This window comes from Pan paniscus, chromosome 17, assembly GCF_029289425.2.
Source record: "Pan paniscus chromosome 17, NHGRI_mPanPan1-v2.0_pri, whole genome shotgun sequence".
NCBI classification, from domain to species: Eukaryota; Metazoa; Chordata; class Mammalia; order Primates; family Hominidae; genus Pan; species Pan paniscus.
Genome location: NC_073266.2, coordinates 50,107,955 through 50,125,308, shown reverse-complemented (window position 1 = coordinate 50,125,308; position 17,354 = coordinate 50,107,955). Strand labels below are relative to the sequence as shown.

At 37.8% G+C, this 17,354-nt stretch overlaps 1 protein-coding gene across 2 annotated transcripts in view; it reads left to right on the top strand.

The window, feature by feature from the left end:
* Positions 1–17,354, top strand: part of KLHL14 (kelch like family member 14) — a 101,512-nt gene that overhangs the window by 26,414 nt on the left and 57,744 nt on the right. For both annotated transcript variants that reach the window (XM_034943935.3, XM_055102588.2), the window contains one exon: positions 4,495–4,616. In XM_034943935.3, coding sequence (XP_034799826.2) covers positions 4,495–4,616 — 122 coding nt within the window. The remainder of the gene's footprint in view (positions 1–4,494; positions 4,617–17,354) is intronic.

Below are 17,354 nucleotides of genomic sequence, written 5' to 3'. Positions count from 1 at the left end.
AAACTTTATCTGGCCTGTTTCCCAATTATTGAAGTTCCAAATCACTGAAATATAAATAAATGAGATTTTACAGTACTTAGAACACCAGTATGATGAAAAATTTGTTTACACCAGGAGGTTTAGGTCATCCTTCAATCATTCATCCTGGGAACCAAAGTATGTATGCACGCCAGCACTCACACATACAGGCGCACACACACGCCCAAATGTGACACATGGTAAATGTTGGGCAGTTACTGAGATGGAACAAAGGAGACCTTCAGATTCCATCGCCTTTGCAACCTTACATTTTTCTATGCAAGAATCAAGGAACTCAGATCAAAGACATTCAAATATTATTAACCACGATATACTCAGCTTTTTGTTTACATTTCTTTTATTCCTTGTCTTTCAATACGTACTTTGGTCTGGGTTGGGTAAAATGGGTAAAATGAAGAGTGAAAGGAGTATTTGAAAATAATAAAAGGTATGAAGAGAATATATTAATTTGGGCTAAATTGGTTCCCTATGTAAAGAGCTTCTAAAAAGTATACTATGTTGCCATGAGAAGAAGCTCTAGAGATTGCAATGAGGCTACATTTATAAATTTTGACTAATCTAAAATTAAACCTGTAAAGCTCTGCTGGAATTATTTGAAAAAGAATAATTAAAACCCCCTTCAGCACAGTTAGTTCAGCTTCTCTTAATTTTACTTTTCTAGTTCACAGGTATCTTTTTTTGTGGTGTTTTCAAATTGAAGTTCACACACATCAAATAAATAGTATGATAATCAGAAGTTCAGTATTCAATATGCATTCATTATTAACTGTCGTTATTGTCATTGTCACTATTATAATTGCACATTGTAAAAAGAATGGAAGCTTTTCCACAGGAATTATTCACGTGTATTGCTTTCTAGGAGTAATTGAATAGTTGACATTGCATTTATATCAAAGTAAAATATGTGATGGTTATTCTCATTTGTATTATTCTTAAGCAATAAGAAATGTAAAGTAATCTCTATTAGGTTTCTTTATTCGGATTCAGAAATCTTCATAGTTTTCTGTAATGTCCAAATGTGTACCTTCTTATAACAGCTATGGGAACTTTCTCTCCTCTCTGTAAAATGGAGAGTTATACCTACCACGTTGAGCTGTTTTGAGAGTCAATGGAGAAAATAGTGAGAAAACCACTCAAATGTGTTTTGTTACTTGATGTGTTCTTTCCTCTGTATGATCCAACTTCTTACATGTTTTATCCTATTTTGGGTTTCAATTTGGTTCATCTTCACAAAGTAGAGCTTCAAGTTTTATTTAGAATTAAATAATATTGATACTGGCTTGGAAAATTGAATAACACAAGATTTAGAGAAAAAATACTCTAAGTAAAATGTCACGACAAATTGAATGAATGATGATGTAAATATAACAATGCAAAAGATTTGGAAGGCATCTTGATTCACTAAGAAAGCCATACATAATGGCTTCAAAGCACTGCCCCTTTGTAGAAAACACACAGCCATTGAGGGTAAGTAGGATTTCCTTTTCCTCCACATAATTCTTTATTACAGTCTCTGCAGAGGCCTGAGTCGCTTAGAGATTTACCTTAGTTGTGTGGAATCTTTCATTGCTCTTTGCTAGCTAGCCCTTGAATCATGTCACTGTTGGCAGGGGTGGAGGGTGTTACCGTTTGCCCACTGTTCACTGGCTTTTGTATTGGTAGTCAGTCCACTTCTTAGAGGACAGATGGCAATGGCTGGCAATTTGGGCAAGAGAACAAAGACACTAGATCCTCTCCTTATCAGCAGAGATGGTCCATCTAAATCAGGGTGGAGAATCACCAGTGTAACTTGTCTAGGGAAGTTCCTCTTATCAATGAATGAAATGACCTTACAAACATGTGTGAGCCATGCATTCATCTCCCTTTGCCATCCATTAAACACATTTTTTTTTTTGAGATGGAGTTTTGTTCTTGTTGCCCAGGCTGGAATGCAATGGCGTGATCTCAGCTCACTGCAACCTCTGCCGCCTGAGTTCAAGTGATTCTCCTGCCTCAGCCTCCCAAGTAGCTGGGATTACAAGCATGTGCCACCACACCTAGCTAATTTTTTTTTTTTTTTTTTGACATGGAGTTTCGCTCTTTTTGTCCAGGCTGGAGTGCAATGACACAATCTCAGCCCACTGCAACCTCTGCCTCCTGGGTTCAAGAGATTCTCTTGTTTCAGCCTCCCAAGTAGCTGGGATTACAGGTGCCTGCCACCATACCTGGCTAATTTTTTGTATTTTTAGTAGAGACGGGTTTTCATCATGTTGGTCAGGCTGGTCTCGAACTTCTGACTTCAGGTGATCCGCCTGCTTTGGCCTCCCAAAGTGCTGGGATTACAGGCATGGGCCACCATGCCGGGCCCCATTAAATACATGTTTTAAGCAGTTAATTTATTTATATACTAAAATATATTTAATTATGTTGCTTTTGTCACAACTGCCACTTCCATGAGTTCTTTCCTCTGTGTCTATCCTGTTGATACTGATCTACCCCCAACTGCAGTCTGGCGGCATGTGGACGAGTGATGTTAGGACAGTCACAGAATCGTGACTTCCAGTTGAACAGGTCTGTCTACACATGGTCATTTGCAGCAACCTAAAAAGAGTATTTGTTTTCATCTTGACTTCTCTTACACACACAGAGTGGTTATTTGGGCTAAAAACTACAATAAGAAAAAAATGGTCATATATCAGCTCTGTGGCCATGCATCTAGGAGATTATATAGCATGTATGTATGTATGTTTTCCAAGTGAAAGAAAGGTACAGACTGCACTGATTTTTCTTAACCCCTCTTGCAAAAACACCCCAATCACTGAAATCCTCTAAGTATGGGGGCTCTTTGCTGTTGTATTCTATTTGCCAACTACTAGTCTATAAAGCATATGGGTACTGTTTGAAGGTACTTCAAATTCAGAGTTTGGGTTTGTTTGTTTTCCTTTTGGCTCAACTATATCCACAGAGTGGCAAAATTAACACTGCAAGCTGCCATCACATTACTCATTCCTCTGTAAGTACAGCTCCCTCTATCTATGAGTGTCTACTATGGGCAATTCTCCAGAAGGTATTTTTCCCACTGAGGCATAATAATGCATTCAATGGCACCAGAGTTTCATCAAAGGAATTCTCTTGTTCCCTTCCTTCACATGGAGATGTCATTAACTGTATTAAGTTAACTCTCCGAATGTTAGGTTCTTAACCAACAAACAATGCTTCTCCACAAGGGCATACTTCCCCAAGCATTCTTGAATCAGAACGAGCTGAATATGTAATCATAGATTCAGAGCCACGCCGTGGGCTTGTGATCATCACTAAGAGGAATCCTTTTGTATTTATTGACTTTTTTCCTTCAATCATTGTTGTTCCGTTTCTTCCACCATCACCTTGAGCCTTTCAGGTACATGAAAAGTTCAATTACATGTAAAGCGACTGTTAAATCAGCAGGCCCTTTGTAGGGGTCTGGGCCTCCTCTCCCTGCTTCAATCGCAAGTGTGCTCAATCCATTACTGTTCCTGAGGATTGTACATCCATCAGGTCGAGTGTGCTGGCCAGGGTGCATCTTACAGCTTTTACTGCATATGAGACATTGCAGGCCTTTCTCAGGAACTGCCAGGCGGACTGGGAATCACAGTCACGGTTAATAGCAGCGAATTGCCAGCTCTTGATGGGTGGGTAGTCACTCCTTTCAGTGGTTGCCCCCTGGGGGAGAAGGTAGAAAAACAGAGGGAGGGAATTAGAGTGACTTTGCACAGTTGAGCAGGTTCATGCCGCTGGATCAGTGGCAAGCATTGGCAGGGCTCCACTCTGGGGAGGCTCACAACAACATCACAGTCTCATTTTTACCAATTGGTGCTGCTATATCGCCAGTGGTGCACAGGGGGAGAGCAGAGGGGAGGGTGAGCTGGGAGTGGGGGAAGGGGAAGAAGGCAGAAGTCTAAGCTAAATTAAACAAACAAAAAAATTCATGTTCAAACTGGTTAACCCACCCCAGTTAGCCCTGTGCTACTAATTGTACCAAACTGGTATTTGAAGTTCCCTGGGTGATTAAAGAGTTGGCTCACAAACTCCCTGCATAACCTTAATTTTTTCAAGGTTCTTTGAGTGGAGAATGGCTTATAATAATGATTTTGACTAATACGATTTTTGACATGCAACTTTAATGCTTAACCTTAGTACAACTCCAGAGCATTTCATGTGGGATAATATAAGAAAAAGGTCGTTCTAGAATGAACCTCTAACAAATTGCATAAAGGGAGCTTATTATTCTATGAGTATGGGGATGTGCAGCTCTTCTGATCATTTTTCTGCTTGGTTCAAAAAAATTGTTGAGACATGAATGGGAGAAGAAACAGGAAAAAATGAAATAGATATCTGCAAGCAAGGAACATTCTTTGATGGTTATGATTTCGTTGCCACTAAAAAGACTCTACAATAATGTGGTTATTCATCTCCTCTTTTGTTTTGGGTGCAAAGAATTCGCTCTAACAAGAAAATGCTGTTATTGGTTGGAGGGCTGCCTCCTGGACCGGACCGGCTCCCCAGCAATTTGGTTCAGTATTACGACGATGAAAAGAAGACATGGAAAATACTCACAAGTGAGTGCATTATTTATTTATTTATTCACTCACCTATTTATTTCAGGTTAGCGCTGTCTTGATGAATTTGAAAACATGGTTAATCAAATTAGACATTTTATTGATTTGTTCCCCTTTGGAGGTTTGTTTATGTATCACGGGGGATTTAGAGTAAAAGACTAAATTAACATTGCAGAGGTGGCCAATTTGGTAGTCGAGTAGGCCTAGCCTAAAATCACTGTACTGGTTTACGTTTCTGTATGTGCTGCAATGGAGGGTGTGGGGGAGGAGCAAAGATCTTCCCCCCAAAATTCTTCTGTTCTTTTTGTTGTTGTTCATTGAAAAGCAAAAGGTTGGTTTATGGCATTCGCTAGTAAATTTTCTCACATCAAAATGGTTGTTTAGTTCATTGTCTCTGTAACTAACATTCATTTTGCTTTTTAGGCATTTTTGCTCATTAATATTTAGTCTGTGGAACTGGGTCTTTAGAGAAATGTCCCCTTATACTGCTGCATAGTTTGAATGGACAGATATATTTGTGGCCTATTCCAGCTGCATGAAATTGTGCTTGCAAACTTCTACCCAGGATTCTTCTCCTCCCCTTCTTAAAGGGCGATTGTGTTTTACAGCAAACCTCTTGCCTTGGGCACTGAGATTTGGAACTTATTGTTATATCGGTTATGATTCCCAATCGGACTCACTCATGGAATCAAAAATCATCGTTCCTTGAGTGCAGCAGGCTGTGTGCACCAGTCCCCTCGTGGGCACAGTGGCTGCACTGGTCAATAAAACTAAATTTTAACTGTCAAAATTGCCCAGAGCTGTATAGATAAAATAATAAATGAGCAATTTTAATCCATAAATCAAAGCCATACATTTAAAACCAACAAAAGTGAATGTTAGATTTTCTTATTGCATGTGTCTTAACAGTTATATATTTTACCATGTTTATTTTTCAAAAATCGTTTCCTTTCCTCTTCCTGAAAGCCCTTTAAAATAATAGAAACTGGACAACAGTTTACCCATAAAAGCAGTAGAGGAGCAGAGACATGTGTGGTGGTGCTTGAAATAATACATTTTGGAGCTGGCATCCCCCAGTGAAACCTGCAGTAGCATTGTCCAGGAACTGCAACAAGAAAGCTCCCTGGACACCAATGCACTACGGTTGTAGTAAAGAAGTAGTGGAATAGTAGCAGCAAGATTAAGGAGAAGAAAGAAAGAAAAATAAGTTAGTGATGTCTTAAAATGATTTTTATTTCTCTTTTGACAAAAATACCATTAGTAGTGGTTTAAACATCGGAGTGAGTGGCCAAGCTGAATTTTAAAGGTTTGTCAGAAACAAAAGCTAAAGCAAAACCAAGGAATTTATTTTTTAATACTTGACCAATAGTGAAAGCCTGCATAGAAAGAAACATGGAGACTAGGAGGAGGAGAGAGAAAAGAGGAAGGACAAAAGATTCTCAAAGAGAGATGACAGAGTGATAATACACCCAACCAGTAAATGATATTCATTCATAAATCCATTTGTTTTCCCAAATACAAGAAGCTAGGTCCAATTTGTTACTTGTTTGACACCCTTCAGTAAAGACAAAAAGATTAATTAAAGCATTGTGAACAATACCTTAGAAAAGTCTTAAGTGGATTTTAAACCTTGCTCAAAGATAGGTTGATTGTTAAACATTGTCCACACTGGGGCATTTTCAAGCATGAAAGGGGAATCTATTAATTATGCCAGGACAACAGGTATAGACTGGAACATATGGTCACCTTACTTCAAGTTTTCACATTGCCTGAATTAACGCTCTGCTTGGAGGGATGTAGGAAGAAAACATGAACTTTGAATCAGACAGACTTTGTTGCAAACCCAGATCCAGGACCTTGAGAAAATCATATAAATATTTGGAGTCATGGTTTCTTAATTTTGTGAAAGTCACTGTAGTATTTTTAAAATAAAAATTGTGTTTATAAATCATCTAGCACATAGAATGCACTCAAAAAATTGCAGGTACTATTGCTATTACTGTAACATCACTATCAACATTAGCATAAGGACTGTACCTTTACACCTAGAGGCATCAGTCAATCAATGCAAGCTCTCCATGCAGACAAGTAACACTGCAACAGACATACCACTTCAACCCACTGCCCGAGAGTAGGGAGCATATTCTCCATAGTTTTCATATGTTAGATTTAATAATCTATAGATTAAGAAGTAAAGAGAAAAGGGTATCTATTGACTCTATTTATTAGATTTGAAATTGAAGGAAATAAATGTGTGTGTGTGTGTGTGTGCAAAGTTCTTATAATGGGAACATATTTAAAGATCTTGAACGCTTTTTCTATACTCAGACATACTTATGGCTTTGAAATAAATATTTACTTAACAATGTTCATTTCACTAGAACTTGTACTTAAAAATATATAGTTTATTACCTGCTAGACTATGACTATATGGCCCCAAGTAAAGGCATATTTTTTACATTTGTTGAAGAAATGTAGAAAGTTTACCTAGATAATTTCTGCTTGGTTTTTTTTTTTGTTAAGATATCTTATTCTGCAAAACAGAAAGAGGCAACTGACAGATTGCTATGCTTTGGGCCATCTAATAATAAATGAAGAAATCTTTCTCATCAGAATGCCAGATTCTTCCCAAATCTAATAAAGCCTAAGGGATTGGAGAACTTTCCACTGCCATTCTTTTGCCCCAGAAGAAATACCAAACTAGTTTGTCATGGAGGTGAGGATGACAGTTAAAGGTAGGAGACAGTCCCCTGGTTTGGGGTCTACTTATTTATTGAATGACTTTCTCCATGCAAACTAACTAGCAGACACCTAAAACATGAGGTAGATGGAGTTTCTGAATCTCAGCATACTTTGCCCACTTATGTTGAGCAAACATTTCTCAGTGTGCCTCACAGACATGCTCCTCTTAGAAAGAGGCCAGCCTACAGGCAGGTGCACAGATACTCACTCATGGGTGCCACTCCATTTACACACCTTATATCACAGAAGAATTAAGAGGAAGGCTAGTTTTCTTTAGATCTTATCCTATTATGTTATTTATATTTCAGAAATACGATGTAAGGGGTACACTTAAGTAATAGTGAGTTGAATGGAGTGGAGGGGAGTAGGAGTGAAAAAGTGGGTCTATATAACACGAAGAAAACAACATTCAAATAGTTGGCCAACCAGTTGTTTGGCCTACCCAAACAGTAAAGGAAACAATTATTCTCACCAAAAAGATTGTTTTGGTAACATGCTGGCACAGACTGCATGTTTATCTTCCTTTTTGGAAAAATCATTTCATATATCATCATAAAAACTGATTATAAGAAAAGCCTCTATCAGAAAAATATTGAGAAATAACATGTAAAAATGACTGCAACGTCTTTTTGTAAATGTGAAGTGTTAAGTAAAAACATTATAAGTTTGGCATTGTTGTTCTCTCGCCTGTTAATAATAAAAGGGAAGTCAAGATGCACTTTTGTTCATCTTTATTTCTCAGTACTGCTTTTCTTGCATCTCTCACTCCTGCACGCAGTCTCCCGTTTCATCTTAACTTATTAGAAAGCAGTACAGGAGACATGAATACTAAAATGGCCAATGCAAAAATCATGCCTCTTGCACTTTGCAGGCCCTAAATCCTCTGTGCAAAGATTAAACAGAACAATTGCTGGGGCTACCGTGTACTTTTGATAATAGATTTCTTTTATATCAAAGTTTTTATGAAGTCCACATGTGGAGACCCCTTTTATTTCTCCCCATAGGGCAGCATTGGAGAGCTCTCCATTCCATTTTTATTCCCTGTGGACCGATTTCTTTACTGATGGGCAAGGTATTTTCCAGGAGCTGGCATCCTTTTTCCAATGTTTCAAATAAGAGATTCTATTTATTAGATGCTTCTTTGTTGCCTTTTGTGACCAACAACAGAAAAGAGGGACTTTAAAATATAGATTTATCCTTCCGTGTACCAATGATGACTTCTTTTTAATAACATTAGAATGAAAATTATGGAGCTAAGTAGAAAGGCGTGTTCCTTCTCTTGATAACTCTAAGTTCCCTTTGTTAAAGGTAGAGGAAATGCCTTTTGTTTCTCTTCCGTTCTGTTGATTTACAACTCTTTTCTCTTTGTAGTGGAAGGATTTGGGAATTTTCTAGTGTTCAGTCATGGAAAATAAAGGAAACTGTTGGGTGGTGGTTTCCTAGGTTGTCTCCTCTGACCCACGGATGACATTTAACTTGATCCCATCCAGATAGGAGGGGTCCTGTGTCTGGTTGTTATTTATTTCTTTAAGAGGAGTCACAAAGATCAGAAAACTGGTGGATTCTTCACACTTTTGAAAAACTATACTTTCTATAAATGGTGATGGAATAGTCATGAGCAAACAAAGCTTGTATAAGACATTGAACTTCAGTTCCAAATGATAAATATAGGTTTGATCATATTCAATAGCCAAGCAATGCAGAATGGTTTAGTTGTTGATTATTCAGGGAATAATTAATAAACCTGCATGTTGATACATTCAAATGGACTTCTCTCCTTGGCCCTACTGTTTCTTGATTTCAGTTCATTTCTGTTCCCTAAGGATATAAAGGGAGGAAAGTAAAATTAGTCAAAATCTAATAATCATTTATCATTATTTGTTTTGAAGAAAATAAAATATAAGTTAAATTAAAGGCTTTGTACCTGTGGGTTTCCTTTATTCATATTACCTTTATTACCAAGAACTAAAACCCACAAACCATTTAATTTAATGTTATTTCTAGACAGGTAGGTAGGGTTCATAGACAGTGCGTTTCTCATTGCAGGAGAACTTCAGAAAACTATGAGGTACTTTTGAACGACTCTGAAAATGCCTAGGAAGAATTTAGACTTATTTATAGACCTCATTCCTTTATGTAATAAGCAATTATTGAATACCCACTCTGTGTTGGATGGTAGGATAGAACATGCATAAGATAATCTCTCCTCTCAATAACCTAAGGAAGTAATTATAATACAGGGTGCTAAGAGATACATAGAGAAATTCTAGGGTGCTATGGGAACACAAAAATGAGCCCCTAAAGTAAACATGAGAGGTTAGGAAAGCTTTCCTAGAAGTGACCATCTGTAACTGAAAAAATGGGTAGGAATTACCTAGGCAAAAGGTAGATGGAAAAGTATTTTAGTAAGACCACCCAGTATTGAGAATGCCAAAAGACAAGAGGGAGTATAGTGTCTTTTGGCAACTGAAATAAATTTGTGTATCTATAGGAAAATCTGAAGTTGGACTAGTAAGCAATGGGGCTGCAGAATTAACCAAGAACCATATCACATGGAGACTATTTCAAGGAATTATCAAGACAGGTTCAAGAATTAAGAATTGCAAGTAGGGATACCCCTCTAATTTTTGTTTTCAGGGTTACTGAAAAAACAGTGATCTAAATATTATATACAATATCATAGCAGTTGGTCTCTCTTAGCTTGGAATTTTTTGTTTCAGTGCATGGAGCAATCGTTTCCATGGCTTTGGACAAAGAAGGAGAGACAATTGTGTTTGGACTCTTTAAATATGTTAGCATCTAATTTTACCTTCAATGAGCTCAATTCTAATTTGAGATACATGGCTGCACATTGCTATATATCTTGAATTATTTGCTACTGTGTATTCATGCACCAGTGCATTAGTGAATTTTTCATAGATTTTTAAGAAAATATGTGTGGTGGTCACTCCAAATACTGTATTTCAAGGAAGCTGGGTACCTAGAAAAACTGGTTGACCTTCTTTGGCCATCTCTCATTTATTTCTGGCTTATACCTCTCTTGAATATAGCAATTGTTTTTTCTCCAGAGAACAGCATGTGTACAAATAATTCTGATACCTTCTTTAGACATAAGCTGTGGTATGTGCTACTGAATCTGAAATGAAGGAGGTATGAGTCATGCGGGCTGTTTAAATTTGCTGTGTGTCATTCCTGGGCAAATTACAGACTAAGTCTGGCAAACCATTGAATGTAAGTACTGAAAGAATAAATGATCTCCATGCCCAACCCTCTCATTTTACACACTCATTTCATTCATTTAACAAATATAATTGGTATCTTCTATGTAACAGAGATTGTGCTAAGCACAGAGGATACCACGCTGAGCCAAAACAAATATCACCATGTTAATAGTTTAGAGAGGGAAACCAGCATTAATAAATAATCCCAGGTTGCAATATATAATAAGAAAATGTGATAGTGCTCTGAGAGAAGGGTATAAAATATATAAGATCTGGCAGTGGAGAGTCCTGATCTAATAATCAAGGAGTCATGGGGAATATTACTAAAGAAATGGCATTTGCACTGACAACTGAAGGATAAGAAGGAGTTAGGCAGTGCCCAGGTGAAGATGTGAGATAAGATTGCTCCAGGTTAGTTAACAGTAAAGGCAAAGATACTGCAAAAAGAAGGTGCGTGGCTGAACTCAAAGAGTGAGGGGGAAACAGGAGATGTGGCTAAAGACACTGGCAGAGACCAGGCCATACAGGAACTTCAATGGCAGGCTCACAATTTTTTCATTTTGGCTTTTACTTTAAGTTATGCAAAGAGAGGAGGTGCTATATACCTAGGGTCACACAGTGATTTAATGGCAGGGTAAGGAATAGAACACTGGTATCTGTATTTCCATCAAACTGTGCTGCTCCAGATCCCACACCAATTCATCTCACCAAAAGATGCCGTTAGTCAAAAAGTCCAAGCAGATGAATGGAATTTAATCTGTGCTGACCCATTTCACCCATGAAAATCTAAACGGATCCAATGTACTTGAGGTAGTACCATGTTCATAGAATAGAGCTAGAATAGGCTAATTGAAATAATAACCTACTCTTAGAGGTCAATAATATAATCTTGGTTTATGGACTAAATTGCAAATTATGACGTGTAAGTGACAAAATTTGCATTTAAGATTATGGACAGGCCACAATTCAATGCAACTTTTTGACATTTTAACTGTGTCTTGGAAGCAACATAGCATCAAAGAGCATGTGTGCGCGTGCACACACACACACACACACACACACACAGAGAGTAACATCTTTAGAGACAGATAGACCTGAATTGAAATACACACAAGATGTGTGTTGACCGTGTGACTCTGGGAAACTGCTTACTTTCTGATCTTTTAATCTTATCTGCAAATTAAAGATAATTGTACTCACCTCACAGGGTTATTGTGAGAATTAGATAAGATAATACACATAAATGTCCAGGCTCAGGATCTGGAATAGAGTTGTTCCTCAATACATTTTTATTCTATTTTTGCTAACTTTGCATTATTTTTAACAAAATAAAACCAAAATATTGAATCTTATATTCTGCTCATCTAAAGTTTGAGAAAGAAAACACACTTTGATTCAGAATGAAATCTCTATGTCTATCATGAAGTTTATGTGTATCAGTCAGGATGAACTAGATTATGCTGCGGTAATAACTCCAAAAGTCTCAGGAGCTTAAACTGACAAGAGAAAATGATTTCTTGCTTATTCTACATGTCCAACACAGGTTGATAGAGGGCATCTGCTCCACAGAGTCATTCAGGGATCCAGGCATGTGGGGGCTCCATCTTGACCTGCATTTCCATCATGGATGCAGCAGGGAGAAGAAAGAGCTGCAGTGTCTTGCACTGGTGATTAAAAGTGACATATATCGTTTCTTCTCAGTCACAGGACCACACCCCATTTCAGGGAAGCAGGAAAGTGCAAGCTCACCAGAGTTCAGAAGGAGGAAAACCAGAGAATTTTCAAACAACACAATGTGACTATCATAATTATACTACTAGACATCAAATATTCAGTGTATTCTTCTGCTGTGCTCAAAGCGCTCTCACCTCTCCTCCAAGTGGAGATTACCCAAAATCATCAAGCTCATTGTGGAGGATCTCTGGGTGAGAAGAATAGTCATCCCAACATCAAGCTGATTTGAGACTCCTCTTGACCCAGAATGAATAAACTAAAGAGAAATTATCTGGTCCCTCACACATAATGCACCGTGATGGAATAGGGACAGGATCACCCCAGTAAACACGTTCATTTGGAAAGACCGTAGCAATTTAGCAATTCTACCAAATAGACATTTTGAAGGGCACCTATCCAAGAGGTGGGTTGTGTTCCTTGATTGGGGTCCTGCCCAATTCTGTTCATTTTTTTTGTTTTGTTTTCCCATGCCCCCTGCTTCTCCCTGTGGGAGATCCTTCTTTTCCTGTTATCTTCATTGGCCATGTCTGAAGTGACCCTGATGAATGAATATGCTCTTCCTGGGAGCGGAAGAGTTTTCTAAGTACATTCCATGTCTATAAACACTTAGAGGACCATAGTGGTTTTAGGTATCAAATTGTCAACAGCTTCTTTTACTCAAGGCTAGCAGTTCTTTCAGCAATTAACTCTCAAGAAAACTTTGCTGTTTTCTTATGTTTCCAGCTACTCCAAGGCCGGTGACCATGCTACATTTCTTTTCTGATAAACTTCTCAGATTGCTTTTTCCTTTGTTTTCTTGTGTCCTTCTCTCTCTCTCTCGTCTTTCTCTCTCTTTCTCTCTCTCTGTCTCTCTCACACACACACCACCACCACCATCTAATATTCTTTATATTTCTGTGTCTATAAGACTTCAGTGGGAAAGTTTCCTTTTTACTCTTTTCTCTGAATTTTTAGAATTTACTGGTGGTTGTCTCAGCCTTAATTGGAACTTTCTTCTAAGACATCCCAACTCAGTGAAAGTACTGTGAAAGTCACACTTTTAATTTTTTCTCTCCACTAAGCTGAGTTTTAACTTACCTTACCAGATGAAATTGAAAAACATCAGTCTTCCAAGGCTACACACCCTAGATTTCTGGACTCTGTTTCCTTTCAATACTGCTCATAAATGGGCCAGCTTTTTCTGAGATCATCTCTTTTTTGTAAATCTTGCCAAGTCCAGCCAACAGCAACCAACACATACAATCAGCATTCTGTTTTCAACCTCTTCCCTTGGAGGTGGAAGTTCATTAAATAACTGATTAGCCTTCCAAGTAAGAGCAAATAACAGTTGTACCCAGTGATTTTTCTCACCATGATATCCATTTCTGTCTTTCCACTCTTCCATCTCAGTTTCCTTATCAGCCACTGGACCTTCTTGGTACCAGCACCTGTATCAGTCAGGTTAGGCAGTGACAACAATCCCAAATCTTAGTGGTTTATGTAAGTAAATAGTTATTTCTTTTCATGTCACATGTCTATGGCAGGTTAACTGGGAGCCTGTTCCACATCTTCTCATTCTAGTCCTCAGGTTGATAGACTCCACTATTTGACATATCACCATTTTCATGGCAGAGAAGAGGAAATGTCACACTGACTCTTGAAATTTCTGCCCTGAATAACATGGCATATCAGCAAAAACAAATTGCTCAGCCACATCTAATTTCAAAGTGGCTGGAAAAGTGCAATCCTCCCAAGATCTCAGAAGGTGGATAATCAAAATATTTACTAGCCCCTAATGTTTACAACAGTGCACCCTTATGTTCCCAAATACTTGTTTCACTCTTCTTGTCACATGCAAGATATTCTCACTTCTCCTGTGAGGGGAAGTTATTAGTCAGAATACAATTGTTCTATGTATCTTTCTATCACTTCCTACATAGGACTGTATTGTCAGGAATGATATTCATTACCAGGATATAAAACCACTTCTTTTTTCTTTTTATTTTTTTGAAATGGAGTCTTGCTCTGTCTCTCAGGCAGGAATGCAGTGGCACAATCTCAACTCACTGCAACCTCCACCTCCCGGGTTCAAGCAGTTCTCCTGCCCCAGCCTCCCGAGTAGCTGGGACTACAGGCATGTGCCACCACGCCCGGCTAATTTTTGTATTTTTAGCGGAGTTGTTGGGGTTTTGCCATGTTGGCCAAGCTGGTCTTGAACTCCTGACCTCAGGTGATCCACCCGCCTCGGCCTCCCAAAGTGCTGGGATTACAGTTGTAAGCCACGGCGCCCAGCCAAAACCATTTATATTAAAAGGAGGTTTAGAAAAACACTCTAAATATTATTATAATGCATTTGGAGTGAATTTTTAAAAGTCTGATTTCCCTCAGATAGTTTTAATATGTCTGAGTTTATACAATTGTCATTGTTTCTAGTATTTATTGTATGTAAACTATTATACATCTAAAATATAGTTACGCAAATATGTATATACATAAATTATTTATATAGATATATACACATAGATCTCATAGAACAGGATGGTTTTCAACATTTAGAGAGACCTCATTTAAAAAAACAGCTGAAATGACTTCTTTTTCAACTTTTATTTTAGCTCTGGGGGTACATGTGAAGGTTTGTTACATATATAAATACATGTCACAGTACATATTATTACATCACTCAGGTATTAAGCTCAGTACCCAATAGCTATCTTTTCTGCTCCTCTCCCTCCTCCCACCCTCCCCGTCAAGTAGACCCCAGTGTCTGTTGTTTCCTTCCTAGAGTTCATAAGTTTTTATCATTTAGCTCCCACTTATAAGAGAGAACATGCAGTACTTGGTTTTCTGCTCCTGCATTAGTTTGCTAAGGACAGTAGCCCTAAATGACTTTCAACATGACAACAACAACAAAACAAATAGATAATTTTGGAGAGCAATTATTATGTGTACATATCCCCATCAAAATAAAGATGTAATGAAGGCAAAGTACAAATAAGTAAACTGTTTCTTTTCAAATCCATGAGATGACTCTATGGTGACATCATTAACTAAACCTACATTTTAGGAATAGCCAAGCCACTTAGAATTTTTGGTTTTGTGGATCATACATAAATTGACTCCATTGCTGGGGAGTGTATGATTACTCTACAGTCAAACCTTTCTATTCATTAAGTGTTTCCAATGGAGCAAAGAGCTGTGCTGATACCTTAAGGACCTGGCCACATTTAGCTGGGATTAAGGATGGTTTTGTGAAAGGGGAGTGCTGAGCAGACACTTTCATACCTCTGTGTCTGGTTGTCAAGGCAGACAACCGCTCCTCACAGCGTGTTCTAATTATTAATCCTACCGACCTGCCTTGTTTGGTCATTAAGTCTTTATTTTTTTAAAACATTGAGATTGAATTCTAGTTATTTAGCTAGAACAATAACCTTTGTGAGTTTCGAAGACCATAATGTTCCCACATTTTTATGTTGAGAACCGCAAAGCACTTTCAGAAAACCCTACTGCTAAGGCAATGATGTATCACTTTCACTTTCATTATATGTTTTTAATCAGAGCGTGACTTCACACTAGACAAAGCGATGCTTTATGCATGGTCTCACTTGTTTTTGCTAAAATCTTTTGACATGATTAATTTTACTTTAATGCTTTTGTCTTGTTGTAATGGTAAGGATGATGGGTATAAACCAGACAAAAATACATGCTTTTCTATTATAATGCCTCTGAGCATTAAAAATATCTTAGATGAAAGGGGAAAAAATCACAGGAAACTGGTCTGACTGGAATTAAATTTCTTGCTACCTGAACACAGAGTACATGAGATTTTTGTTTTAATGGTTCAGTCATTGTTTTTAGTTTTATTTTTGGTATTTTCATAGCAATTTATTCATCTGTATGATTAGATCTGAAGAGGAGGAGAGAGATCGTAGCTCATGGATTTCTTGATCTCATTTGTTGCTTTGCAGCATTTACCTCCTTCACAGAGTTAAGGGATCAAAACGTTAACCATTTCTCTATGAGGTCTATCTCCAGCAGATTAAGGTGAAGCAGGCTATACTTCTCCATGCTGATCTCTGTCATTAGATATAAGCCAGTTTCTGGCTGTACTGATTTTTAGTCTAAAAGAATTGAATATAGTAAATACCTTTTGTTCAAACTACAAAAAAGCAGTGATATACATGACTTTAAGATGAAAACAATAGACCATTTAACAAGTGAGACCTGCCTCATATGCAGCTGTTGAAGTATCAATTCTACCATATTCTCTCTTCCTTTTTCCTTAATGAATTATGGAGTTGCTTGTCTGTATTACAAGAGCATAGCACCTTGTAATACAGATTTTTCTATGTCTAGTTCTATTTATTGGCATTTTCTAGGTGTAGTGAGTTGAATTGTGTCCCCATGAAAAGATATAAGTCCTACTCCCAGTACCTATGAATGTGACCTCATTTAGAAAAAGTTTATTTGCAGACAAAATCAAGTCAAGATGAATCATATTGGATTAGGGTGGATCCTAAAACCAATGATATTATGACAATGACATGTTTCTATTTTGTGGCCTTATTTAGAAATAGGCTTTTTTGCAGACAAAATCAAGTTAAGATGAATCATATTGGATTAGGGTGGGTCCTAAAACCAATGATATTATGACAATGACATATTTCTATTTTCTACCCAACCTGTCTGCTTACTTTCCTTGTCTCCTAAACAAATCCTATTACAATGTAAATATCATCTAGCACAGGCCAATAGCACTTTACGTACACAGTGATGGAAATGTCCTGTATCTTTGCAGTCTAACATGGAAGTCACTAGCCCCATGTGACTATTGTATGTTAAATATGGCTCGTATAACTGAGAAACTCAATTTCTAATTTTATTATTATTTAAGTAACCCCCTGTGGCAAGTGGCTTCTGTATGAACAGCACAGCTCTAGGTAATAGAGAGTTCACATTCCCACAGAGGCACTGCCTGCCATCCTCACCCTCCCCATCTCCCTACAGGCAAGGAAACAAATAGGTGACCCCCACGAAATAAGGAAAGTCAAAGGACACCCAATGA